Source organism: Amblyomma americanum, chromosome 1 (genome assembly GCF_052857255.1).
Source record: "Amblyomma americanum isolate KBUSLIRL-KWMA chromosome 1, ASM5285725v1, whole genome shotgun sequence".
NCBI classification, from domain to species: Eukaryota; Metazoa; Arthropoda; class Arachnida; order Ixodida; family Ixodidae; genus Amblyomma; species Amblyomma americanum.
The window spans coordinates 143,664,180-143,692,093 of NC_135497.1; the positions used below are offsets into that span (position 1 = coordinate 143,664,180).

Here is a 27,914-nt window from a genome sequence, read left to right on the forward strand (position 1 = left end):
CTGAGTGTTTTATTGTTAATGCCGTCCTCTCCCGGAGCGGATGTCGTGCGTATCTTAAGCAGGGCTGCTCTGATTTCTGCCATTGTTATGTCAGCATCCAGGATGGGGTTAGGTTGTCCTTTTTAATCGGGTAGGGACTTCGTCTTTTGGGTTGGGCAGAAGTACTTCTGCTGTAGTGTGTTTATAATATCTTGATATGTGCCTGGGTCTATGTTTAAAATTTTGGTGATTTCCTTTTGAGCCGTAGCTTTGTTCGATTCCGGATCAAGGAGATGCCGCAGAATATTCCACGTCTCTCTCGTGTCTAGATTGCCATTTACATTTTCGCAGATATGGTTCCACCGCTGTCTCGCGAGTTCTGCGGAGTGGTTGTGAATTTCTTCTGTGAGTGTGACTACCTTGTTTCTAATCTTTTTGTTGTATTTTTGCTAAAGCCATCTTTTTTCTAGGCTTTGCCTTGCCTCCCACATGTGTGTAAGTCGGCTGTCAGTCGTATTTACGCCTAGGTCGTGTACTAGTTCTTTAGTGTCCTTTCCCACATCTGATAGGAGGGTTTGTGTCCACTGTTCTATGTCGGTAATCACTTCCTGATTTTGGTCGTGGATCGTGCTAAGTTTGTCCCAGTCGGTGATTCCGTTTTTTCTGGGTTTGGGTTTGAGATTGCCAATGGCGATTTTCGACGTTATGGTATAATGGTCACTTCCTAGATTTTGTCTGGTGTTGCTCCAGCTTAAGTCTGGGAGATTTTTGCCTATCGTGAGGTCTGGGCACATGTCTTCACGCTGTTGCCTATCCTGGTAGGTTGCATGTGGTCCGTGTATTGGGTTAGCCCTCTTTGCTGGATAAAATCCATTAGGGCCGTGCCTTTCCTGGTCCCTGCTCAGCAGAAAGACCTGCAGTCATGCTTTTTCAAATCCCTGCCCCCCACCCCTTTTCTCCCTGTAAAGATGCCATACCTGCTGCTTTCATGTCGCAGAAGAGATGACAGCAGTTGGTTCGGTGGATTCCTCCATAGTTATAGACAGCAGATGCCAATGAAAGCAGAGCCTAAGTAATATGTTGCTGTAATCAGACTGCATGTGAGAAGAAAAAACTAAGTGCAATAACCTGGCAGAAATCAAGAGCACTTCGAAGTGCTAGCACTGGTTTGTAGCCTTCAGTAAACTATAAGAAGCCGTGAATTTAAAGGGCCGAGGGGCTATTTTCCAATGTTGATACTCGCAGTGGAGGTTGCCTTTGAAAAATTTTTCTATTATTCCACAGGAGTGACTCCTTCCAAACTGCACATTTCCAACTTAAAATGTGGACCGCTTTAGAGGCCCATCGGTGATCGTCAAATTTCACTTTCTAGGCTGACTGTGCACTGTCACATTTAAATTGGTGTCCTAATACTGCTCCTCTGAAGAAGTGGGAAAGCAAATTGCGAGTTTTCATTTGCAATTATACATGTTTGTGTTGTTGAAAAGCCCTTGAAGGGGACAAGGCCTTCTGTGTCATTGCTTTGTGTTGGAGAACGCTACCATACATGCCAGGTGTCTCAGCTAAATGTAACCAAAGAGTGTACATTCTAGGTGGGTGAAACCAACCAGGTGATGTTCAAGAGTGATGTGCAGTAGTTTGCAGAATTTTTTTGTTCTGTGAATTTAGTCAATTAGTAAACACTAATTAGCCAAATTTATTTAACTGCCTACTGGAAAAAGTCATTTCAAAGTTGTATTGAAAAACAGCAGGCTGAAATGCTTACAATGAGGTACAATTTATGTAGATTTTTTTTACTGCCCTAAAGAAAAGAAAGCTTGAGATATACAAAAACTACCGCATATAATGGTGGTGTTACTTCAGTGCCCCAAGATGTGCTCTCGGAGAACAAAAGCTGCTCATCTCCGAAGTATTCTCATCACCGGGACCTGTTTATGAGCTTTCTTAGGCCAGTAAAAAAAAAACTACATAAACAGTGCTTTGTTGTAAACATTTCAGTCTCTTGTTTCTCAAGAGAGCTTCTGAAATGACACCTTTTTTTCAGAAGCAAGCATATAAAAAGCTAGCTAATTATTCTTACTAATCAACTAAATTTGCATAAAAGAAATGCAGGACTCTTGAACAGCACTCGTTTCACTTGCCTGGGGCACCTTTTTTTTTTTTTAAAACTTGGTTACACCCGGCGTAGGAACTAATGAGCGAATTATTGTTCTTGAAAGATGCTTCAGTTCGCTCTGTGCAGTACAGCGACATGATTCCATCTACAATAAACATTCGCTTCTATGGCATAGCTATCGTCGCGTGCGTTGCTCGACCTGGCAGACCCGAGGGAGTTTTTCCCGCTGCTCCCATCATCTCACTTGGTTCCTTTGAACAAACACCAGTCTGCAAATGCTTTTTTTTTCGCCAGCCAGCGAGCCATTTCGGCTCGTCGCGCACTTCAGCCGTATGCCGTGGCCGACGAACGACCTTGAGCCGCCGTTGCCTAGCAACGCCGCCGCCGTCGCTCCACCAGATGTGCTCCGCTGGGCAACAGGGAGAGGTGTCGCCTTGCGGGGGGTCTATATATATATATATATATATATATATATATATATATATATATATATATATATATATATATATATATATATATATATATATATATATATATATTATATGCGCTTCGTCTCAGTGTATTGATATCTGATACACTGTATCAGGTTAGCATGATCAGGTCCAATAAGTTTTAAAGTTCTTAAGTTTATGGAATGTCATGCCGACCAGCCAATCGACCGCCGTCCCATCGGCCTAGGGTAACCGGACCCTATACGTATCTATACCGAAGAATAACTGTGTTACTATTATTAACGCTGTTGCGGCACCAGTCACTCATATATGGGGAATGACTGCTACTTCGGTCGCCCGCGGAAGTACAGGGGACAAGAGACCTCGGTGCGCACATTGCAGCAACGAGAGCAGACGACGTTGCTCCGTGTATGCTCTGGTGACGCCACGATAGCATTCAATATGGCGGTCGCTGCCGATGGGAAGAGTTTCTCGTTCTCAATTTCGATGTCATTTTTTGGAATATAGAGCGCGTCCAGGGCAGCCAAATTTCGGAAACTGAATCATAAGCGCTTGTATTAGTTACTGAAACATAAAACTGCAATATGAAGAACGACCATGTCGTGGCCCCTTTAAACTTATTTTTGGAATATGGCGGAGTGCTCGGCTTGAAGCACTCCGGCACGGGTCGGCCGGCATTGCACTGCCTCCGGAATCAGCCCGGGGCATATGAGCGCGCACTTTTATCTTTGCTCTCCTATCCTTTAAAACTCCTACTTTCAGCACGCGGCAGCCAGCGTGGCTCGGCTTGAGCCAGTAGTTAGCACTTTTCTTTCTTCCTATCAGCAACAGCAGCTCACTGTATTGTCGTTATGGGGAGCGCGAAAGAGACGCAGCAACGACAGAACGAAGCAAGGAGGAGACAACGCGCTCAAGAGATGCCAGAAGAACGCGCCGCAAGACTCGAGAAGCGTCGCAACGAAGATGCGGCTAGATAGAGTTGTGCCACGTCCCGCAGTGACTCAACTGCGGAAGAGACCGGTTCGAGTTCTCAAGAGCGTCGGAATGAGACGCTGCGTAGAAGACGTGCCAAGGAAACGAAGCTTTCGCAATTCAACTAGGGTTAACCAGAGCTAAACCACAGCAAATTTTTATTTCCTTCATAGCCACATCGCCCCTTATTGACTTCTTAAAATCGATCTGAATGTGACATTTTTTTCTCAAATTTTCATCAAAACATTACCCTTTAATTTAATGACATCCTGGCAAATGCTACTAACACATGCTGAGAGCAACTTGATAGGATTTTTGTGGATTAAAAATTTTTAAAGGGGTAGGTAGGTAGGTAAACTCTTTTATTGCGCCCAAAAACAGGGGACCAGTCAAAGGACCGGTTGCGCTGACTTAGAGGAGGTCGGCGGGGATCCTTTGGGATGCCGCGGCCTCCACCGCGCGCTGGATAAGCCAGCGTTGGTCTGCTGGCTTGGAAGTACACAGGAGAGACTCCCACGTCTCTGGGGTGTTTGCGTTGTCTGTGTTGTAATGTGTACAAGTCCACACCATGTGTATGAGTGTGGCCGGAGTTGAGCAGTGTTTACACATGGGGGCTATCTGTTCCGGAAAGATCCTGCTGTATAAGAGGGGGTGTGGGAAGCTGCCAGTTTGTAGTTTGCGCCATTGGACGGCCTCGCGTCTTGTTAGATCGCGGTGTGCGGGAGGATATGTGCACCTTTGGAGTCGGTAGTGCTGGAGTATGTCCGTGTAAGTGGTGAGTAGAGAAGCGCGTGGGATATTAGTGTCAGCGGAAGCAGGGTGGCTGATCATACTCTCGGCTCGGCAGCCGAGATCTCGAGCGAGTGTGTGTGCCTGGGCGTTTCCGCTGAGCGACTCGTGGGCTGGAGCCCAAAGAAGTAAGCGAGATGTGAAAGAGGGTGCTGTAGAAAGTAGAATGTGTAACGCCTGGCAAGAGATACGGCCAGCATCGTAATTGCGAATAGCCTGTTGAGAGTCACTGATGACGACTTTGGTATTAGGGTCGGCTAGCGCGAGCGCAATGGCAACCTCCTCAGCTGCGGTGACTGTTTCTGCATTGCGAATGCTGCAGGCTGTGTACCAGCTGCGGTGAGGGGCGAGAGCTACCGCCACCATCGCTGGCCTCGATGGATGGTAAGAGGCGTCCGTATACGTGACGTTTGGACGTCCGCTGAAGCGTTTCTCGAACTGACGAGCCCGGTCGGCCCGTCTCTCGGCGTGGTGTTCCGGGTGCATCCGTTTGGGAATGGGAGGAATGCGGAGGTTTAGGCGATATTCCGATGCAAGTTCAGCGTAACTTGGGGCCAATCTCGGCGGGGAGATCCCAACTTGCCGCAGTACCGCTCGGCCAGCGTGTGTGAGTGAGAGCCGCTCATACTGGGCGGTGAGGGTTGCTTCGATCAGTTCGCTCACGGTATTGGAGATTCCGAGAGCCATGAGCTTATGGGTAGCTGTGGACATGGGAAGACCTAGGGCCGTCTTGTATGCTTTTCGAAGTGACGCGTCTAGCCGTTCGCTTTCGGCACGAGTGAGACGTAAGTAGGGTCCAGAGTAGGTGATGCGGGAGCAGACGAAAGCTTGAACGAGGCGCAGGAGGTTGGACTCTCGCATGCCATGATTCTTGTTGGAGATCCGCTTAAGGAGGCGTCCGATCTGCACAACCGACTGGTCGATGCGTTGGATCGTGATGTTGTTGCTGCCGTTGGCCTGTAGATGCAAGCCCAGAATCCTGATGTTGTCTGTTCGAGGAATCGGGTTTCCTTGCACCTGGAGGTTGATGTCCGGAAGTATCTTTGAAGGGCGTCGTCCCGGGGAAGGAATGATGATATACTCGGACTTTGTCGCCGAGCACGTGAGGCCAACTGTACTTAGATAATCTCCGATCCGTTCGATCGCGGTCTGTAAAGTCTCTTCAATCTGGCCGTCACTGCCGCGCGTGATCCAAAGTGTGAGGTCGTCAGCATAAATGCTGTGATGCAGGTGGGGGATGTCGGCCAGTAGCTTCGGCAGGCCTATCAGTGCGACGTTAAAAAGCATCGGCGAAAGTACGGCGCCTTGCAGCGTGCCACGGTTTCCCGGAGAGATGATGGAAGGATCTCCCGTGCCGGCTTTAAGTTGCACTGTGCGGTCGGTGAGAAAGTTTCGGATGTACGCATACATGCGATGTCCGACACCGAGAGCTTGAAGTTGTTGAAGAATCGCTTCATGGAGGACGTTGTCGAATGCCTTGGCAACATCGAGGCCGACGATGACTTTCGTGTCTAGTGTACGTCTCATGACTACCTGATGATGGAGAAGAAGCATAATGTCCGGGGCTGCTAAATGAGGGTGGAAGCCGAACATAGTGTCTGGTAGAAGATGGTTGTCTTCAAGGGGTACAGTCACAGTTTTTGGGTGTTTTTTTTTTTTTTACTCTGAAAGAGGACTACGAACCTAGCAACTATAAAAATGAGCTCAGCCACCACGGTGGCTCAGTGGTTATGGCGCCGGCTGCTGACCCGAAAGACGCGGGTTCGATCCCTGCCACGGCGGTTGAATTTCGATGGAGGCGAAATTCCAAGAGGCCCGTGTACTGTGCGATTTCAGTGCATGTTAAAGAACCCTAGGCGGTCGAAATTTCCGGAGCCCTTCACTACGGCGTCCCTCATAGCCAGAGTCGCTTTGGGACGTTAACCCCCATAAACCAAACCAAAAATTAGCTGAAAACGCCAGATTTTGTACCGGCAGTTTCGGTCTCTGTAGGTGCCGGCACTACTGAAGTATACATTGACATCATGGTTGACTGGCCAACCTGGGCGTCAACACATTCCTGATGTATGTCTGCATCGCTGGTAAGCACTGGTTATTCCTACTGGGCTCAGCGGCATCGCAATTATTTGGGCAAGTGCACCCAGACGTCACTCGATGCAGGCGAAAATGCTAAGCAGCTCCTCAGACAACATTCAAAATCATATGTTCCACTCAATGCCTGTGACTGACACTTACTGGTAGGCAATCTTTTTACGCCCATTAAACAAATCATATTGTTTGCATTCGAAAGTTCATCTGTACCCTTTAAGAATGCCCGACTGAGGAAGTGACAATAAAAGTTTGCTGCCATGCAGTACCACTCTCATGTGTTTAACTTACCTTTTGTGGTTTCCTGTGTAGAGAGCCCAAAGATATTTGCAGACCAAGTTGTGCCTCCTACATGGTTACACATATTTTAAATCGGATTAGAATTTTGTCCCTGCCAAACACTTGTATTATTTAAACTTTGCTGTATTTGCAAGGTTTCTCGATTTTCAATGCTGTGTACTGCAGATGGACAAGAGGTCGCATATGAGGGACCATGCAAAATGCGCAAGTGCTATGTATTTTTGGGAACATGAGCTGGTAGAGCAGTAGAGAGCTCTCAACCAAGACTGAATATTCCGTTTTCGCAAGGACAAGCATGCAGTGCAACAGTTGTCTACGAAGGAAATTCACTGCAAAGCACGTTTCCATATATGCTGTTGCCACTGCAATGCTCATCTTGCCTTACATTGCAAGTATGCTCGTGCTTGCTGAAATATTAGCAAGATGCACTGGCTATTCATAGCAAGCACACGATTAGCAAATGGCATTCAGAAGAGATGTTAATGCCGTGATGAACTGCACAATGGGTCCAGTTGGCCTTCATGCTTTCAAATTTCGTGATGAAAGAAAAGTAATGGGGGAGGGGGGTGCAATACCAGAACCTATGCTCAATGTTTGAAGAGATTCGAGACATGTCTGGCTTAACGGATATTTCATTATTTGGTTCCTGGCATGTAGATAACACCAAGCAGCCAAAACTGACATCAACATATTTTTATTTCCGTGGAAAATAGGCCACCACTGCTCTTCTGCCCTTGTGCATTTACAAGCAGGCAGCAAGAGGAACAGAACAAGGCAAACCTGAGCCCTTGCAGTATGGAGCATTTAACCCGCTTGCAAAGTACAGTGCCAACGAATAAGCTAGATCATTCAAGTATATGGTCTAAAATGCTCCCACAGGGCTTTGCAATTTTAACTTGTTTATAATCACACAGCATCGAGAGCACAGCTTAACTGCCTTGATTTCATGTGCAGTTGTACTTTTTTTTTTTATGGGGAATGACTTTTCTTAGGACCACTCTTTGCCTCTCACTGAATCAGAATTCAGTTAAGCACATCTTACTCAGATCGGAACATTCAGTTTATTTCACTATAACACTTAGTGAAACAAAACTGCTTCTAAACCTGTAAATTCTATCAAGTGACCTGTAGTCTATTATGCACACCAGCACAGGGTACACAATTTACATTTAAGCACACCACATTGCTGAATCTGGGCGGGCTTTACCAAGGCTGAAAATACAAAAGGCAAAATTCTATGATGAAACAAGATGCACATTGTTCAATATGGCATATTACTGGAAAGATTACAAGCAAGGCTGATTGGTATGCAAATCTTCCTTAATGAACCTCCACATGCCTATGGTGCAATCGTAATGTTCTGACAAGCTGAAATTATCCATTTGAAAAGTGAACACTGAAGCACCCAACCAGAGTGCTGTTGTTCCTACCGTCATGCAAAAATTTTCATAAGTACTTCAAAGAAAAAAAAAAGTGGATGACTCCTCTGAGGTCAATGCTGCAATGTGAAGCATCTTTTCTCACTTGTATTATGAGAAACAATAGAGATTTGCAACTGAAACAGGCGTGAAAGTTGCTAGCACTATCATGTTGCAATTTAAAACAGCCTTCAGTTAATTTGTCAAATGAAGTTTAAGGAGGGAAGAGGGTCTTACCAAGACAATTATGAAATCTTTAGAGAACATGTATTTTTGTGTGCAGATTCTGAATATCGCATTTAATTTAATGTAAAGCAAGACCTTGTACATTAATGCAATGCATTTTGTAAAGTTTTTGTCATTAGCTTTCAAGAAGTTTTGTTGCAGCAAACTTACTAAAATAAAACGCATTCAAAAGATTTCTTTCATTTCTGAAGCGGCAACTTCAAAGCCATATAGCTCAAGTTCTATGAGAGGCAGGATGCTAATTTTACGTTCACTGCATTCCTTGACACCAAGAAAAACCAATGCATATATTTTAGCAAGTTCCGTGCAGTAAAATGATGTTCTTTGCTTTAGTTTATGGGGTTTAACATCCCTAAAGCGACTCAGGCTATGTGGGACGCCGTAGAGGAGGGCTCCGGATAATTTCGACCACCTGGTCTTCTTAAAGGGCACTTATATCGCACAGTACATGGCCCATTAGTATTTCGCCTCTATCTAAACGCGACTGCCATGGCCAGGACTGAACCCGCATCTTTAGAGACAGCAGTCGAGCAACATAACCACTGAGCCACCATGGCAGCTCGTAAAATGTCTTAAAAGCTCATGACAAAGCCTTACACAAGACATCACGTAAGTGTGCGAGGACTTGTTTTACATACAATTTAATGGAATATTTGGAATCAGCATTAAAAAAAAAAATTCCCTGAAGATTTCACAATTTACTCAGTAAATAAAATTTTCGGTCCAGGACCCTCTTACCCCTTAAAGGGGCTTTGAAGGGGCTCTAATAAAGTTGCGGTTTGCTTGGGATGTGAAAGTACGCTGGTTCATGAATATTGTACAGGAAGAATTATTTAATGCGCTTTGTAGAAACAGAGTTATCTGTAATCAAAACTTGAATTTCAGCGTCTTCGCGGCCTTTCCTCTCGTCACTTTTTGCACACTGGAAGGTCGGCTCTCCTTCGCTGGCCCCCACCTCCGGGGGGAAAGAGCTTCCTGACCTGCTGGAGCTACGCAGCTTATTGGCCGCCGCCATGGCAGCTCCCTGACGTCTGAAAGAATCTCACCAATAGCCATCTCTCAACATGTATACATAGATGTGAGCGATGGAGGAGGGGTGTGAGCATGAAAAAGTCACCGGGAAGGGCTCACCAACTTTCACGCATGATTGTGGGTTCTCTGCTGCTGGAAATCATGATCAGCAAGCGCGATAGTGATTGCACACTGGCAAAAGTGATGAACCGAAAGCTAATATAGTCCCAGTTGCCAGGCCATAATTAGACGGCTTTAATGTGGCACCAATGTAAGTTTCCACGCCAAAAGCTGTTGCAACTCGGGGACATACGCCTTGCTGATAACAGTGTTAGTGGACCATGTTTAGCGCTTCAAACATGAAATACAAAACACTGTGTGATGACATCTAGTGACAAAAGCTCTAAACACTTCACCAGTGGTTAAAATAGAGTGTTGCTCTTCATCGAAGGGCACACTCAACTATAATAAAACATGACAAGCACTTCTGAAAAACACCACGCACTTAACATACATCTTACCGAGATGTCACGTGGTGGGATACACCAATAATGGCAAGGCTTCACCACAAGATAGCGCATCAGCTTGGTTTATGCAATTTTCAAAGCCAATTTAAAATAATAAATCCTCGTTCCTTCAATATTACAGAGTTCATTCTTATGAGACCAGGTCTTTTAACTCCCACCAACAACTTATGACATTTTATGGTCAGTTGTCTGTCGCTTATAGTGTGTCAGCTATATCCAAGTAAAAAAATCATACTCAAGACTATTTTGGCAATATTCATTAGGACATGTTTTATGGCTGTCTTTCTCAATCCAACATGGCTGCTGGAATGAGCATCAAAATTGCAATTGCCAATTACTTACATCAGTGTTTCTGAGTCAAGAATGTGCCAGGGACACATTAAGTACCACTGATGGTGGAAGAATTGTGAGGAAGTGGGGGGGGGGGGGGGGGGGGGGGGGGGGGGGGGGGGGTAGGAGACTATGACGATAAGGGGATGGATTATGAAACTAGTGCAACCATGAGTTGGGCTTGTCTTGCGTCTATACATGAATGAGCAATCTAAGAAATTGCACCAGTTTATTTCACCGGTCCATTTTATCCATTGTTCTGCTATACTGCTACAATAAAGTTTTACACCTTGTCCTTTTTAGTATGCATGTAACTGAAAATGCATGCTTTAATTAATGTACGGCAGCTGCATTTTGATTGAGGCAAAATGCAAAAATGCCTGTGTGTTGTGTGATGTCAGTGCATGTTAAATTGAGCCGAAGCCCTCTGTTATAGAGTCTCCCATAGCCCCATGAGCAGCTTCGGGACATTAAACCCCACCATAACATGCTCAAACAAGTCCAACAAATCTTGTCACCCAGGCAAGAAAAGAAAGGAGGCAATTTCAAGAGCCCAAGAAACATCTTCAAGAGGCACACAGGGTCCCCAAACCTCAATCTGAGAACCACTGACTTATGACAATGAGATGAAACTCACTTTAACAGTTTGCAATTAACATTCTATAATCTGATTTTAAGAACAGGCACTGAGAACCCCTTTTGTGCCCCGTTTACAAGACACCACACACACTAAAAGATCTCTACATTTGAAAACTGTTTTCAGATCACTACAATAGCTAGGTCATAAATATGTCGCATAAAATTCAGGGTTCCATCGCACAAATGGAATCTCCAGCCCTGATGGTTCAGCTTATAAATTAACAAACCAAGCCACCTCCTAAGACGAACTACCTTCAGCTTATGCTATCCTGCTGGAAATCTTTAAGTGCACGAGTTACAAGCAGCCCTCATGTGGACAATTTGTCAAATTTCTATCACTAATCACTACGGCAGACACCTGATGATGGCATTATAAAACAAGGACATGAAATAGTAATAATTTGATTCTGCAATCAATGCAATGCATAAGCAGGAAACATCCATAAAATGTTTAAAAAGAATATTCACCTAAAACTGTACTTCAGCTGATTGCACGAGTGTTTTGTAAGGATAATTCATATAAAAAGATGGGCCGCATCACCCAATCATTTTTATAATACTGTAGCAGCTGAACACTGCAAAATTTCACAGGCACAACCTGCATGTTAGCTTAAGCTTGGACATCCAAGGTTGCTAACTAGTAAACAACTATGACTTAATTCCACAGTTCCAAGCACAGGCCAAGCAACAAATGCACATCTAACAGCTTGTTCACTCTGCCCAAGTGATTTTTGTGTGTAACACATCAACAAGCAGTCCACAGAAGCAAGTCCATGGCCTTAGGCATGAGCTGCTTTCCCAAAATCTAAATCATGCTCAGGAAATGCATTCAAAGAGCTGAACACTCGAGTTTTAGACAAATTTTGATCTAGTGAAAAGTACTCAAAAAAAAACACCCCCGGCTTTCAAAACACAGAATATGGTCAAACAGGAGGGGGTCGGGGGGATTGGTAGCAGAACAATGCTTCTTTCGCATCTTTTACTCCTAAAGGAATTAGCAGTCATGTAGCATTGTGAGGTGTTTTTTTCTCAGCATGTTTCGGGTAGAACATATGTAACATGGCTAGAGTGGGTTGTCTTGTGGTACCAATAACTATGTACAAAGACATGGACTACCTCTCTTCTGCCCACCCTGGCATACCGTATCTCATGATGAGCAGAAGACAGTATTTGGCTTTGCACCTTTGTTTAGCAAATGAAGTACAGAAAGTCATTATGGGTTAGCAGAGCTACAAAGGAGGCTAGTTGATGCACATGAGAATCTCAAGGTATAAGGTGCCCTGTACTGATGCATAAAAGTGGACAAGGAATGACACAGAAATGAAGCAGGTAACATGCAAAACCTGTCTCGGCATTTGCATGCAATGCTACCCGTCGATGTCTTGTTTGTGTGTCATTCCTTGTCTGCTTCTGTGCATCAGTACACTACAACTCATACCTTCGGAACATTATGAATTAGGCAGTACTTAAAAATGAAAAGGTAATAATGATATGTATGCTCAACTAACACATATATTCACTGTAAAGGTTGTTTCCACTGTGTGGCTCACAAAAGCTGTGCTTTGCACAAGCACACCAATAAATGTTAAGCAGATAATAAACACAAGGCTATGTGATCTCTTAGCCTCAATTTGTAATTAAAGAAGTCTTGAGAAAACATGAAAGCACAGCCCAGTGCCATCAATCACCAAAATGTGCAAAAATAACTCCATTTGTGAAGGCAACATGACTCCACCTGCGGCATTCACCATCTAATGTGGTGACCTTTATGTGGTGAGCTTCATGTGCAACAGGTCCAGTGCTTAGAGTGTTACACAGAAAATGTCCAAAACCAAGCCGAGAGAGCACCACAATGTTCACAAGATGTGGTAAATCATGTAGTCAGCTTGAGCCACGCAAGCAGACACATATAACGGGTGTCACAAACCCTGAAATTGTGCATTACGGCAGAAAAATAACAACGGCCAAACGAGCACGTACAAACACAAAAGGACTAGGGTGCACATGAAAAGATATGGGTTTGCATTTGTCCAGAGTGCATTTTGCACAAGGGCTTAAGTGTGTATCTGCTGTTAGCTTTTCACTTCAAGCAAACAATAAAATGAATCAGTTCTGGAATAGAGAGCCCATAAGAAGTCGTAAAAAAATTAACAGTGAAATGGTTAGCACTCTTTTAGTACCAGTCCTAAAGCAATGCTCACTCGCACAAGTGAGTAACAATTCAAGTGCTGAAACAAAATGTTTGATCAGACTGCAAAATGCTAGCATCCAAAACCGGGAATGCTTTTGATGCTGTCAAAGGAAACACCCGACTAGACAAACACCAACAAGCACAAAAGGAATTCAGCACGATACGTCTGAGCAAAAAACAGGAAGCAAAAAGAAAAACTAAAAACCTATATGTGGTGGAGATGTATGCAGACACAGCAGCATCAATACGGTATTTCTCCTGTGGGCACAGTTTGATAAGACAATTAAACATCTCTTTGGCAGAGTGGTAATTTTAAGTAAATCTGATCACATGCTCCACACGACAACAGTACCCCCAATCATTTACTGGTGTGCAGAGAACTGAAAAGAAGATGAACAGGGAAAAACTCTGCAACTAAAATGGGTCACAATTTGCGGTATAACATGGAATGGCAAGACTTGTGACAATAAAATTATGACAGGCTGGCCCAAATAAACTTGGACATTAAAATCGAAGCACATACAGTTGACAAACATTGATGCTGGAAAGCCCACAAAGTTGGGCACTCAAACACATCAGGTGTGAGCTCATAAATAGTAACTAAAAAATGGTTGCTAGGATAAAACATAGGCCATAAAAGAGGTACACTACTCGAGCCCTGCCAAAGGCTTCAGTGGACACAGCAGTTTTCTCAAAGCATCCTAGCTCCCTGTACCAGCATCAGCAACCTGGCAAAGCACAGAATGGAATCCTGTGAATAGGCAGCAGAGGAGTAGCAAGCCCACAGGATGAACTAAACCATGACGGGGGGACTGGCTGGTTGCCACTGCCCAGCAGTTGTCCAGCCAGGTGCAGCTGGTAACAGCAGTCCCTTCTGCATCAAGCAGGGAGTGGCGGCAAATGTACACGGGTATCGGTGGCTGCCCTCATGGCTGCGCCTCGGGAGCAGCTCCGGTGGGTGCAAAGTGGAGCCGAAACTGGGCTGCAAAGAAAAGCGCAATGAGTGCATAGGGCCCCGCAGAAGGGCAGAAGCCAAGCACCCACCGGACTTGGTGGCCTCTTCCACTGTGGCCTCCTTGCACTCGTGACCTCGATGTCCTACCAGGCCACAGTTGTAGCAGCTAGCCACCTTGGCACTGTTTGGAGGAGGCACCACCACAGAGGGAGCACCAAACGTGGCCAGGGGCACGTACGTTGCTGCTGTCGTTGGTGGGGCCACATAGCCCGCTCCAGACAAAAAGGACAGGTAGCCGTTGCTCTGGTGGCCCGCATGCAGGAACGGAGGAAATGAGTGCTGTGGAAACATGCCTGCTGGCATGATTCCAACACTGTACATGGGTGCAAAAGCTGCTGTGGTGGTCACCGCAGGGTTGCTGTGAGGGGCTCCATCCGTGGCGGCAGTCTTCACAACAGGTGCCAAAGCACGGACAGGAGCACGAGATGGGCCGTATGTCGGGCGATCAGTAAGCAACACAAACCGAGGTTGGGGCTCCATCAGAACAGAGCCGGGAGGTGCATATCGAAGGGGCATCACAGATGGTGCTTGGCTGCCCAGACGAGCAGTCTCAGGGGTAACCATGCTGCCTGTGCCTTCAACAGTTTCACCGGTAGTTGGCCATTTTGCAGCATTCGGACCATAGGAGCTACCTGAAAAGAACACAATCAGTAACCTGCAGGTGACCTGCCAATAGAGCCATAGGTTACAATAACAAGCTGCAGTTATACCCACCCTGGCATTGACAACATGCAATGAGTGTATACAGCAGAACTTCAATGATAAGACCACAGTTGATACAAATTTGTAAAATTGCTTGGTCAGAGAGCATTCAAATTCAAATTCAAAACTTTATTTCCAACGACTCGTTGGGGGTCATCAGGCAAAAAAGCTGCCATTGGCAGCTTGAGGTGCCATTCTGTACAAATGTGCAAAATTTTGGGTGCTGCGAACACTTTCCCGTGAAACTATGGATGATATGAACGCATGAACTGTGAGTTCGGCCTTGAGCGCTAAGCGCTGCCTGCACATCACCGACCTGCAATCTCTAGTTGCACGCTGCCACCACAAGCAATGAGTGGTAGCGTGCAGTCTGCACAATGCTAAAGTAATGAGTGAGCTATAGCACGCAGCCGTACATAAATCCTGTAAACCACAAACAGATCTGTGTGAATGCATTTCCCACACTTCAATTTGGATTTTGTTCATTTTGGATGGCACGAAAAGTTTTTGCGGCTCTCCGAGATTCCCATCATCGAGATGTACATGCTTTGCAATCTGACGTGTGAGAGACGAGTCCTTGCTGTAAATTAAAAGTCTGGCTCCATTGAAGGGGTCCTCTAGCAATTCGAGCATAGGCAGAGAGGGAAATAAAGAGGAAGAGAAGGTGGCTGGCAGCCTGTTTTCCACAGAAGTTTTATACAAAGAGGAGAAATAAGTTTTAAAGGCGGTTTTTTGGACACTTTATGACACAGACATGAACAGCTCGCATTGAAATGAATCGGCACTTCTAACATAGAAGAAATGTTCTCACCACCACTCACAAGAAGCATAAAAAAAAGTTGCCTGCCTTGGATTCATTCAGTCTTTACATTCTAGCGGTGGGGGGGACTCAGATCCCTTGGTGGATCTCAGTACTCAGTACTGGTGGGGGAGTCTGAGGAGATCCCCCACGACCTTAAGCTTTGAACTATGCACTTTCAAGATCAGACAACATGCTCTATGCATATTCCAGTTAGCAAATGCTAATTTAAGCACCACAAAATGATGCGATAGATCTCTTGTATTTCCTTGTATATTTAGATATGTTTGCATTATGAACACACCTATAATTTTTCCTCAAAATACAAATTTTTTCTAAAATATTGTCATGTGTAATGAATGCGTGCTCCAGATTCTTTTTAGAAAAGTGTACCCCCTACGATAGAAAGTAGAGTAAGCATTATTAAAAAAAGAAAGCAACATTTCTGGACAAGCACAACGTCATGCTATGTCCCAAAGCCAACTTGTCATTTTTCAAAGAAATATATCTGGTTTACCTGCCAACTGAAACTAACATTGACAATTGGTTTTGAGAGCTGGCGGCCCCTCTTGGCATCCCCAAAAAATTTTCTGTTCTACAGAAAGCAATAGCACACCAGCAACCTAAAGGCATACTTTGCACTTGGTAATAAACAAATCACCAAGGCTGCAGTAGTTGTCTGACCTGCTTTATGAGCTGAGGTGCCCATGTTAAAACTCTGTTGCTAGCACTTCTAGCTTGCAGCCTAAAAACTGAGAGCATCTTGCTTGGATGCTAGGCTAAAAGTCAACTTTTAAACTGCTGCACTAATTCTGATAAAATTTCCAGGGGTGGTTTATTTTCTTGTCATTTGACTGCATTGCTAATTTCATCACCCTAGCACAAAGAGAAAAAAACTTACAGCTGCCATATTGAGCTGGTGTGTCAGCTTAGGAAAACTAGCATTTTGAAAATAATGAAGATAAACTCTACAATTAGATGCAGGTGGTTTATAGTACAGGATAAAGCCAGTCACGCAATTTTTATGCCATTTCTGTAAAAACCCCATTTTAAAAATGCAGTTAAATTTTTTTGGTTGTCATTCTATACCAAACATCTGAAACATTTGTGTGCTAGAAAATACAGAGATGTAAAAACTACCTTATCTTGTGCCTGATAAAATTTCAGACTAGACACCACATTGAAAGTAACTTCTGGTGGAGCAGTTTGGAAATTATAGTTTTCTTCACGGTGTCGTATTCTCAAAGAGTGCGAACTGAGAAAAATAAGTTCAAAGATTTCAGAACATGCTATTTTATTTTATGGCCAAAAATAATTAAAGTGCCCTGCTGTATAGGTTAGGCCTTCCTCTTCAACATGAACATGATGCTTTTCTGTGGCAATTGCTCCAAGTCGTAGTCTTTTTTTTTTTTTCAGCTTTAGAGCTGTACAGTGCCCTTGTCTGCACTCGTGAAATGCTGTCTTTGGTGGACTCCATATTCTAGCTGCAGCTTGTCGAGCACCCTCCTGATGCCGCGTGCACCCTCATTGAATTCTAACACAGCCAAGGCTGCTGCAGTCTCCACTGTTCTCAAGGATGCAAATTCAGTCTTCTGGTACCTCTTCCATACCAGCGCATTGAATGACTCATTTGGATTCTGCGTCTGTATTCTTGAACATCGCGCAGGAAGCTCTGGCTTACTAAGCCTGTTGCACAGAGGCACAAGCACTTTGGCATGTCGAAACTTCTCCCCGTCGAAAACTTTGTTGCGGGCACCTTCGATCACTCCATCGGAGTGAATTTTCCTCTTTAACATGCCATACCAACAGGCCCACCATTCTGCCCTGCTTCTGGTGGTTGTGTGCAAAGCAGGCACAGTACCTAGTTAGCTAAAACTCACTTCAGAGCATTAGCTCTTTTTAGCTCGTTCCTCAGTTTTGAGCTGTCGGTGTTGGTGCTGCCCACAGCACAGACCTTGGCAGCACGCCAAGATGCCGCGCACCAGTAACGGCACATCGCATTTTGACGAGAGTGCCAATGGCAGTGGCTCGCCCGGTGAACTTGGGAGCGTGCCAAGACAATGCTGTGCCCAGCTGCACCAGTGCATGTATTTTTAGAACACCAGCAAGATGGTATGGAAGGGGCATGGCGCACAATGCGATGAATGTTACGTGCAATCATGTGCGTTTGGTGACTGAAATTGTGGCCGCCGGCAAGGCAAGTTTTGCCGCCGGCAAGGCACTTTGTGCTGGAAAGCAAGTATCTGTCAAAAGAAGAAAAAAAAAATTCTGACGCTGCACTGATGCCGGAGCGGGAAGCGGAAGATAGCCAATGAAAGCCGGACAAGGTATGCACAACCCACACACATGGCTGTGCACAGCCCAGCCAGTCGAATCCACTAATGCAGAGAAATGTTTATCTTGTGACTTTAGCTTTCTGCATTCTTGTCTTGCGGTTAGAGGTTTGAGCAAGAGTGAGAGATGGGCACTGAATAAAAAAAAAAAAGAATTGGCGGTGCTTTAGCTCTGGTTAAACCTGGAGTGACGCGATAGCTACAGATGGCCAAGTGGAGCTTGGTCACGTGACCAACCACGTGATGAACCACGTGATCAGCCACGGCGCTGCGCTGCCGGCAGCTGCTCCGCCACTCCAGGAAAGGGAGGGGGGTTCCTTGGCACACATGCTGAAGGCTGTTGGGGCTCCTTGAGCAAAAAAAAAGGGCTCATCTTGCTTCTTCAATTTTTTTTTTCTAGAGTGGAAGACAGCCACGGGTCTCCTTAGTACCTAAACTTAACCAGTTACCTTGTCACCTCTTCTTGCTCGAATGGGCATGTTAAGAACACTGCTGATACAACAGACACTCTACAAAGTAAGCCACCTTGCTAGAACCGCAACACATCAAAAAGTAGTCCACCATAAAAACAGGAAATGTTCACATTAAGCTCTAGTTTGCAATGCGCAGCATGCTACAAAAGCTGCTGCTTCAGTGCTGCAAATATTTGCCACCTCAATGCTCTGCAAAGAAACCTCACCACACACCATGCCGCATTATATGAACTACAAACACAGCACAACGAGAAAACATAAGGTAATGCTTATCGCAGCAAAGTCTCAAACAATTGAGCTTTGTGGGTTTCACCAATACACTCAAGCCCATCTCTAACAACCAGGCTTTAATGACTATTATGTTACAGTAAAAGCTCATTAATTTGGACCTGAGGGGACCTAAAAGAAATTACTAATTATCGAATGACCATGAAAAAACTCAATAACTGCTTGCATCACGGTAAACTTATTTGATGAAAGACTGGGCAATAGGTACCTGCTTTTGAGATGAGGATAGCACGGCAATGACTATTTGTTTCCATCAATAATTTATGGCACGCACACTGTTGGAAGCGTCCAAGCAGAACTGCTACAAAATCGGGCCTCCCTGGCATTTTTCACGCTGCGACATCGGGGAGCTCTACCGCGTTATGCCCCTCAAAAGTGGCACGGTCGCGTGTGAGGAGGTTTCACTACACAATCCGCGAACGGTACATGACGAGTACATAGGTAAAGGTGTACTGGAAGAATGGAAGCTTGCGGACGGAACAGAAGGAAACGCTCAGCAGCGGGAAAGTTGGGAGAAGATAAAAAAAGAGAGGGGAGGAAAAAAACACCAGTGATGCATCAATCAGCGCCCGAAACTTTGGTTGGCTCGCTGATACTGAGCCGCCTTTGCCGTGAGCTGGCCCGAAGCTCAGAAAAGTGAAACCCAAAACTATGTGCTTGGACTGCTCTTGGAACTTGGGCCACCTGTTCGTCATCATATCTGCTGCTGCAGGCTGCTGTCACAGGTGTGCAGGCTGCCAGTGACTCTGCAGCACAAAATTTGGGTTTTTGAGTGGGGCTATTCCCACGATCTCTTTTGGGAGCCTGTTTGAATTAACTGGTGTGAGGGCTGTAGCATCCGAATTTACGAGTGTATGGTGCCATAGACTTACACTGCTGTTGGCCGGGACTGAGCCAATAATAAATAAGACCGAACTGGCAGTTTGAATTATCCAAATTTCCAACTAATGGGGGTCGAATTAACGAGCTTTTACTGTATTATGAAGCCAGCTCAGCTGTCAAGATTTGCATGTTGATAATGAGACGGAGTTGCTCACAATTATATACGCAAAGCAATTGTGAAGGAAACTAGCCCAGACTTTATAATAGTTGAATCATTTCACAGAATGCAACATCTTAAGGGGAAATAAAAATTGCGCTATTCCAGGGGCAATGCAGAGTCCTTATAAAGCAGAACAAGTCTTTCAAAACATGCAATCGCAGAAATTGCTTCCAATGTAAGATCCCGTGTTTCTCGGCACTGGCTATTAGTGCCGCTATGCAGCTACATGCAGCAGCATGCCCACAGCTGCTTTTGGGCAATTATAACTAGGCCACAAGTACCAGTTGATGGCTGTGTGCTGTCATCTGAGCCTGAACTGGCTGGGCTGTGGGTGCGGACGGCTTTAAGTGCAGGAGGAGGAGAAGGGCTGGAACACTCTGAAGAGCAAGATGTAGTAGAGCTCTCTCCGCTTGCATGGCTGAAAGCAGCTGCTGCCCCTGTGGCTATGGTCCGGCTGCTTAGCACCCCATTGGTGTGGCTCCTGCACACAGAATGCACAAGTGGCACTTCTACAAAGCCAGAAAATCTCAGCAGCAAAACTTCATCATTAGGCAACAGCAAGCAGAATTCATTCCAAATGAGTGCCACGAGCACTGTAATTCTAGCTGTAGAAATTAAATGCTTTAGTAGCATGAAGAAAAATTAGGAGGACACTTAAGCTCCACCTTGCAGGTATGAAGCCATAGCGTCGATGTTTTCCTTCAGTGGTTTCTCTTCACAGACACATTCACTATTCTTTGTTCACATTCACACACTTATCACAATTATCATTACACAGTTTCCACATACTTGCCTTTGAATTCTTCCACACTACAGTTTATGTACATAATGTTGCTTCGACATACACATACGTTGATTAGTACTCACTGCACTACACACACAATCACTTGGCCATAAAGGAGTGTTCCACCTGGACGCAGGTTCCGCACTGAGAGAAATTTATGCTGCTCACGTGCCATCTGTCGAGGCAGCGACGTATATCAGATCGCGAGGTTTTTCCGGAGGCTGCCACATGCTGGAGCCACTATGACATGTCAAGCAAACAGGATATGACGTAGCTTTCTCGACACAACACCGGTGTGATGTGGGTTTCTCGACACAAAGCCGCCACCACTGCCACCTTTTCCATCAAATGGGAACATTAAAGCTATTGCTTGAACTCTTTAGCTACCGTGCCATAGGCCATCGGTTATGTGTGACCAGACTGTGTGACCAGACTGTGTGACTGACGTTTTGGATCTGCCGCCAAAAATTCGTCAGGTGCTCCTGGGCAAGCTGCACCATCTAGTTTGCTTCTATAACACCATCTCATTGCTTTCCGTTTTGTTTCTTGACCCCCGCCCCACCCATCTCTAGATAAACACACAACACTCTGGTGCAAACTACAGACACACACATACTCCCCTCACCCCTGACTCTAGCCCACTATCATCCCTCCTTCCCCACTACTGCCTGCACCGTGCCCAGAACCCTTCGCCTCTTCCCTCCACATCCTCTCCCTCTGCCCGGCGGACCTCCCCCGCATTTTTTAATGAAGAAGCGAAGTGAAAAATGAAACTCTGACCGGATGTAGTGCGCTGGCTGGCGAACATGGAATCTGTTGCGCCGCACCCTCCTCAAAGGCGAAAGGCTACACTGAGCACTTTTGTCAGTTCTTATGCTGTCTTTTGCGTTTGAGAGCAGCAGTGCTGAATAAAACCATATGGAATGGTCGGATTTCAGTTCCAATTGTGCGACTTCGTTTTTGAGGCCCGGGATATCAATGCGTGCTCACGTTTTTAGTTTTACCTTCACATTGTATTTATGTAGTGCATTTGATTCGTAAATGACGAAGATGGTTTTAGTTGGTGCTTTAGGGTCTTCGCAACATAGTGCCAAGACATTTTACCAAATGTGCGAGCAGATTTTTTATTATGATGACGTCACGGAAGGCCAAGCCCGCTTTCACCCATAGATCCCGTTCACTACCCACCGGAAAAAAAAAAAAAAAATAAAATGGAGAAAAGGAGGAACTGCAAGTTCTGTAATAAAAAAACAAGAACAGAACTCAGTACAAATGTAATGAGCAGCACATCTCATATCTACCCCCACTTAATGTCCTCACATGAATGCTTTCTCTAGTGACACAGCAGGCATGTTCCCTAACTTCAAAGGCCACGGAAAGTGCACTGCATGCTGTACACAGCTGAAAATCGCAAAATGGTAGCTAAGGATGCGTGCAATGTTTTGTATATTTCATTTTTTTTTGCACTCAACTTCTGGCTCCATGCAGCGGCTTATTTTTGTATTGTTTTTCTTGTATTATTTTCTGTTACCAGCATATTTAACCAATAAATATTCGAAAAGTTTTGCACACACAACTCTGGCATTTCTTTTTGTTTTTAAGTATAGCCAATAAGCTACAGTTTTATGAATTACAATGCACAGTGCATTTATCACTTCTTGAAGAAATAATTTTTATTTTGAAACACCCAAAATCAGTCATTTTTTTTTTGCAGCAGCGAAAGAGTTTATACGTCATACAGTGCTACCTTGAAGGGATCACGATCCATGTTTAAGTTCCGATGAATCACAACCTTTGATGAAGCTGAATAACGTGCGCAATAGGACATAGCAATGACAGCTCTGCTGCAAAAAATACCGTGTCATAAGGTCTCCAACTCACTCAGACTGAACATCCTATGTGCAGCTTCATTAAATCCTGCATAACAGTAAATCTGGATTTCTTAGTTTTAAACATGAAGATGTTTAAAATGAACCTCAATTCAGTAAATTGGGCAAAGGGAATGGAGCACAGTGCAATGATGACTTGCTGCACTTGTGGATGGCAGGTGGTTATCACCTATCATAAGGAATTCCATCTGCACGGATGAAGGCCTCTAATTCTTGGCATGACTGCACTATGCTCCAATTTTTTGTGCAGTTCAGTGTGGATATGAGAGATGCCGTAGTGGAGGGCTCTGGATTAAATTTGACCAACTGGGGTTTTTCTATATGCACTGACATTACACAGCAAGTGGGTGTTTTAGTGTGCTAGCACTTATAGGCTGCTCACCTTCCCACCGGGTGATGGGCTATATACAAAAACACATACACATATAGAGTGTTCCATATTTATCAGTCCGGGTTGTAAAAAATTATCCTACGCAAACTACTGGCCTATTTGTGCTCAACCACAGACCACAAGGTGGCATATGATAGTCTCCGTGTTTATTTAAAAGTGATTTAACATTAGAACTTGCCTGGATTGTCCGCAATAAGCGAATAACTGCAGTCATCTCAGCGCAGGAATTTTGTCCAGGCGAGCACAGCACCAGATTTGACAGGCTGTGCCATCTGGGGTACTGTGAGACTTAGCCCAGCTTCAAGCAGGCACACTGGTTGTCTCGCAGTTCACCAGATGGTGCAGTACCTCAAATCGGCTATTCCGCTCGCCTCGGCAAAAATTCTGCGCGCAGATGACTGCAGTTTTCTGCCGATTCCAGACAGTCCAGGCAAGTTCCGATGTTAAATTATTTATCGGTAAATGCAGACTACCATAAGCTACTCCGTGGTCTGTGCTTGAGACCAAATGGGCCAGTAGTTTGCAAAAGAGAAATTTTTACAACATGGACAGATAAATACAGAACATTGTGCAGACATGCTTTTCTAGTAATCTTCAAGCGATAAAGTATTCACTAATAACTTCCATTGATAAACACCACAAATTAAAAAGAAAAATCCCCTGTGCTCCTTGGTTTCTGTGGTTGTTGGCTTCTGCCAGATGTACTGTAACAAGCACCTCATTTCCCTTCCCTTGACTGCTTAATTGCTTAACGAGGGCCTCAGTTCTGGCAGTCTTGATGCCATAGGTAGCATAAGAAGGTTCTAACACAGCTTCTGCCGTCACCGTTCGATGACGTTCCACGTCACACCGGCAGTAATACAGGATGTACTACGGCTGCCACTGATGGACGAGGGCGGCGCTGGTGAACATTCTCAAGGTTAGGTCACACGTGAAGTTGCATATCCCCAAAAGCAAAAAGATCTGACAGCCGCTGCCGTAGCTAAGTTGGCAGAGCACCGGTAGCGTAATTCGGAAGGCCGTGTGTTTGGTTCCCACTGGTGGCATGTGGTTTTTTTCTTCTGCTTTTCTAATCAATTATCTTTAAGCAATAAAGTCGTCACTGTTAATATCAATTAATCAACACCACAAATTAAAAACAAAAATCTCCTATGCTCCTTGGTCTTACACACACACGCACACACACACAAACACACACACACACACAAGCATGCACGCACACACCTAACCTGCCCATCGTGTAAGGCAGCAGCTCAATTAATCGTGAGAGGCTCTGCTCGGGAAGAGTGACCTGGGTTGCAACCCAACCCAAACAACCAAAGTCCCACTGATGGCAGCACCTGCCATGGGCAGTGGCGAATTGCTTGACTACTGCACCACTGCACCAGGAGGGGTAGGAAGACTCCCAGGGATCTATCCATGAATGGAGAATGACCAGTTCCGCAAATATGGACATCAGCTCATTATTGCTATCCGAACAACTGCCATCCGTAAACACTAGATCTGAACACTTGAACTGACGTGAACCGCGAAATGCTATTGCACCTAATTCACATCTGGCCTAACTACGCAAATCGATCGCCATTTTTTTTTTGCTTTCAATCTCCATCAAAATGCAACTGCTGCACCGGGGTTTGATCCCGCAACCCTGGGCTCGTCAGCTGAACGCCACAGTCACTGAGCCACCGTGGCAGGACAAATTCAGATTTACTGTTGCTAGAATGGTAGCTAGTAGAGCCTTGGCAAGCTGTCCATGTCTCCCAGCAATAAGATTCCTTGCCTTTTGTACACAAAGGGTGTGTGCTGAGCATACTGCAAGTACCAGCACTACCAGGCATGGTAAGTACAAATGGTTTATGATTGATTTGTGGGGTTCAACATCATGAAGCTCTTTGTGTGGTGTGCCATAAGGGAGGGCTTTGGATAAATTTTGGCCACCTGGGGTACTTTAACATGTGTTGACATTGCGTAGCACAAGGGTGTTTTTGCATTTCACCTTCCTCAAAATGTGGTCGCCATGACCAGGATTTGATCTTGTTATCTTGAGCTCAGCACCTGAATGCCAAAGCCACTGAGCCGCCATGGAATAAATGACAAAGTTACCCAAGATACAGCAGAACATTACTGGTTAAATTTTTTTTTTGCAAATATGCAAATGTTGCTTACTTCAGCAAAGCAATTTCTTTGAGCAGTCGTCTTGAACAACTGGCTGGAAGTCCTTTGTGCTTCATAGCCTCTTCATTCATGGCTAAGACCTAAAACAAAATTCAAAAATATTTATGTAGTAGCAATGAAAAAAAGACCATCAGCCATTGCTTTCCGTGGCCCACAGGTCACGCTATGACACCGTGAACCGGCGAGCATGTCTGCGCTAGTGTGCTCCTCCGTGCGACTCATATCAATTTTACCCACTGAAATTCCGACTCTGACAGCTGAGACGTGCCATGTCCCCCCTGGCTCTGAAGTATGGACAGTTCATGGCAGATGTGAGGCGAGGACAGAGTTTACTTTCCAGGGCACAGTTTGGAACTTGGGCGGTGGGGTGGGGGGGCAATTACTTTTCACCCCAACAGTACATGATGTAATCAGACACTCAAAAAGAGTACAGGTGGGAAGACCAAGAGCGGGGAAACCCTTGAAGCGGCAGTTGCCTGTGAGTGGCGTCATGGGCACAGTCACTGTTGCCGTTGCATTATCAATACAATTGTGAGGCCTTCTCAGTCAACAGTGTTTCTTGTGTTCCCATGTTGGCACCCGAGACTGCATTTATTACAATCGGATGGTCGGTTTGCATAGTACATTGTGTGCACAAAATAAAGCTAAACAAAAGGTATGAATTTTTCAATGCATGATCAGTACACTAAAAATTTTAGTACTCCGCTCTTGAAACCATAATTACTTTAAAAATTTTCTACATTTTGCAACTTTACAGGATTTATTGTTTTTCTGCTATGTGCGCAGAGATCACAGCTGCTTACATGCGCTGGTAGCAATTGCAACTGGGCAGAATTGGGCATGCCACTACAGGCTGTAAGGAAGCCATGCCATGCACTAACGGGGTCAAAAGTAACTGAAACCCCCCCTCCAAGTGGCACTCATATTCAGCATGGCACAGTTTGGAACTTGGAGGGGGAGGGGCAATTACTTTTGACCCCAACAGTACATGATGTAATCAGGCACCCAAGAAGTGTACATTTTGAATTTTATGTTCTCTACTTACAGCTTGAAAAAAAAAAAACAACTTACAATCAAGCAGTGTCATGAATGCTTCAGTACTGAGGATTTTCGTAACACGCTATAGATTTTAAACAAACTTTCTACAAACATTTAACAGCGAATTAATTTCAGTATTTATATGACTACATAAGTAATGCTTTACCTATGCTGCCAACAAAGTTCCCAAGTTTCACCGTTACAAAATGTTACATACCACATCCTGCATACATCATAGGTGCCTCCCCGAGAAGTAGTAAGCATGCAAGAATGTGGCTGTGCTTAACCCATTCCTCTCACGTTTAGCGTATCTCATGCAACAATGGCAACTTTTGTAGGCTGCCAGAATAGACGCATGTATAAATGCAAGAAGTGCAGGCCCACTCTTCAATGCACCTCCAAAACCTGCGTAAAAAAAGTAAGAACTATTACGATTCGACTTACATTTAGTTGTGAACAACAAATTTGTACCAAACACTAACTTACCAGCACACCCATGGCAGCTGGATTCACTTTATCAAGTTTGCAAGTGTAAAACTGACAAGTACTATGGTGGGACAACAAAAAAATTTAATATAATGTCCCTGCCCACACCACTAAGTATAAGTCAGGACCATCCTGTTCACACGGCATCATTTCAAGATGTCATTTGACAGCTAAAAAAAATAAAAAATGCTGCCAAACCTTGCAAACAACTTACATCATCCAAGGAGCAGTTTTTAAACGCGTGAGAATACTTCTTAAGATGTGCCCTGTGCAGGAGCTCCTCAACTGAGGATGGTGCACCATCCCAATGCATCCTGGTCACAGCAGTGCCAGTCCAGGGAGATGTGGCACGAGAGTTGCAGCCTGATGTTGGTGGTGACTCATATGGTGATGCTGGTGCTGAAGACAGAGGAGAGTTGCATGGTGATGGCCCAGCATGTTCAGCGCCCTGACCTGCACAGTTCACACTGCCCACAAGAGGGCCAAGTTGCCTCTTCCGTACCTCACCCTTGGGTAGAGAAAGCCAAAAAAATTCATGCAGAAACCATAAAAGATGGTTATCTAAGTAAGGTAATAACTTCCTTATCCCTCTGAATTATTGTGAGCGTCCATGGATCACTGTAATGCAACGCACATACTAGCATGATTAGCGCTGGCGTGCTTTCTCGGCGAGTGAACGACAGCGTTCTTTCAATTCTTCTTGGGTGAGGATATGCTTTGGTGGCATTTTTGAGACCTTTTCATTTACTACATCGGACACCAACACAACACTCCTTCCTGGCATGAAGCGAACACTACCATGCTGCACACCCAATGCGAGAAGTCACACCAATTGATCCTTCTCACTTGCTGCTAAACCACGTGACCTCGCTCGCTCCTCCAACTCTGCCCTCCACAGAGACCCTTACCCCTCAGTGCTCTCCATTGCCTCTTGGTGACTCATTCGGTCAGACAAAGAAAATTGAAACGGCAGCCAAAGAAAGCCATTCGCTTTAAGAGCCCAACCTTTACATACACAAATATGTGTCTTTTCTGAAGGCGCCCTATTAACAAATATTGTGCTCCTACAGCAAGTTATACTACATATTACAACTTACTTTAGTTTCAACTTCACTGCCTAAATAGCAGCGAATCTTATTTTCTAGACAAGCATATGAGACTGCGGTTTTATTAGGTGGTATATCATGTGATGAGTACCCAAAGCAAGTTAACATTTTCGCTCTAAATTATACACCTGCCTTGAAATCACCTGCACACAATTTCCATGCTATTTTGCAGGAATTTTGATAATCCACATGAAATTTACAGCATGAAAACATTGAAAAATTGGTGTGAAATAAAAAACTGGACTAATACCCTCGGCTGAGTCAATAACAGCTCAATGCAGATCGGCCGGGGCCACACGGCAATTCCCAATGACTACCGAATTTAGTGGGGATTG

At 44.8% G+C, this 27,914-nt stretch overlaps 1 protein-coding gene across 1 annotated transcript in view; it reads right to left on the reverse strand.

The window, feature by feature from the left end:
• Window positions 1-7,374: 7,374 nt before the first annotated feature.
• Window positions 7,375-27,914, reverse strand: part of LOC144113796 (uncharacterized) — a 48,513-nt gene continuing 27,973 nt past the window's right edge. The window contains exons 7-11 of the mRNA XM_077647131.1: window positions 26,688-26,940; window positions 24,941-25,029; window positions 19,992-20,191; window positions 14,103-14,705; window positions 7,375-14,040 (exon numbers count right to left, since the gene is read on the reverse strand). Of these exons, the coding sequence (XP_077503257.1) occupies window positions 13,985-14,040; window positions 14,103-14,705; window positions 19,992-20,191; window positions 24,941-25,029; window positions 26,688-26,940 (1,201 nt within the window). The 3' untranslated portion in view covers window positions 7,375-13,984. The remainder of the gene's footprint in view (window positions 14,041-14,102; window positions 14,706-19,991; window positions 20,192-24,940; window positions 25,030-26,687; window positions 26,941-27,914) is intronic.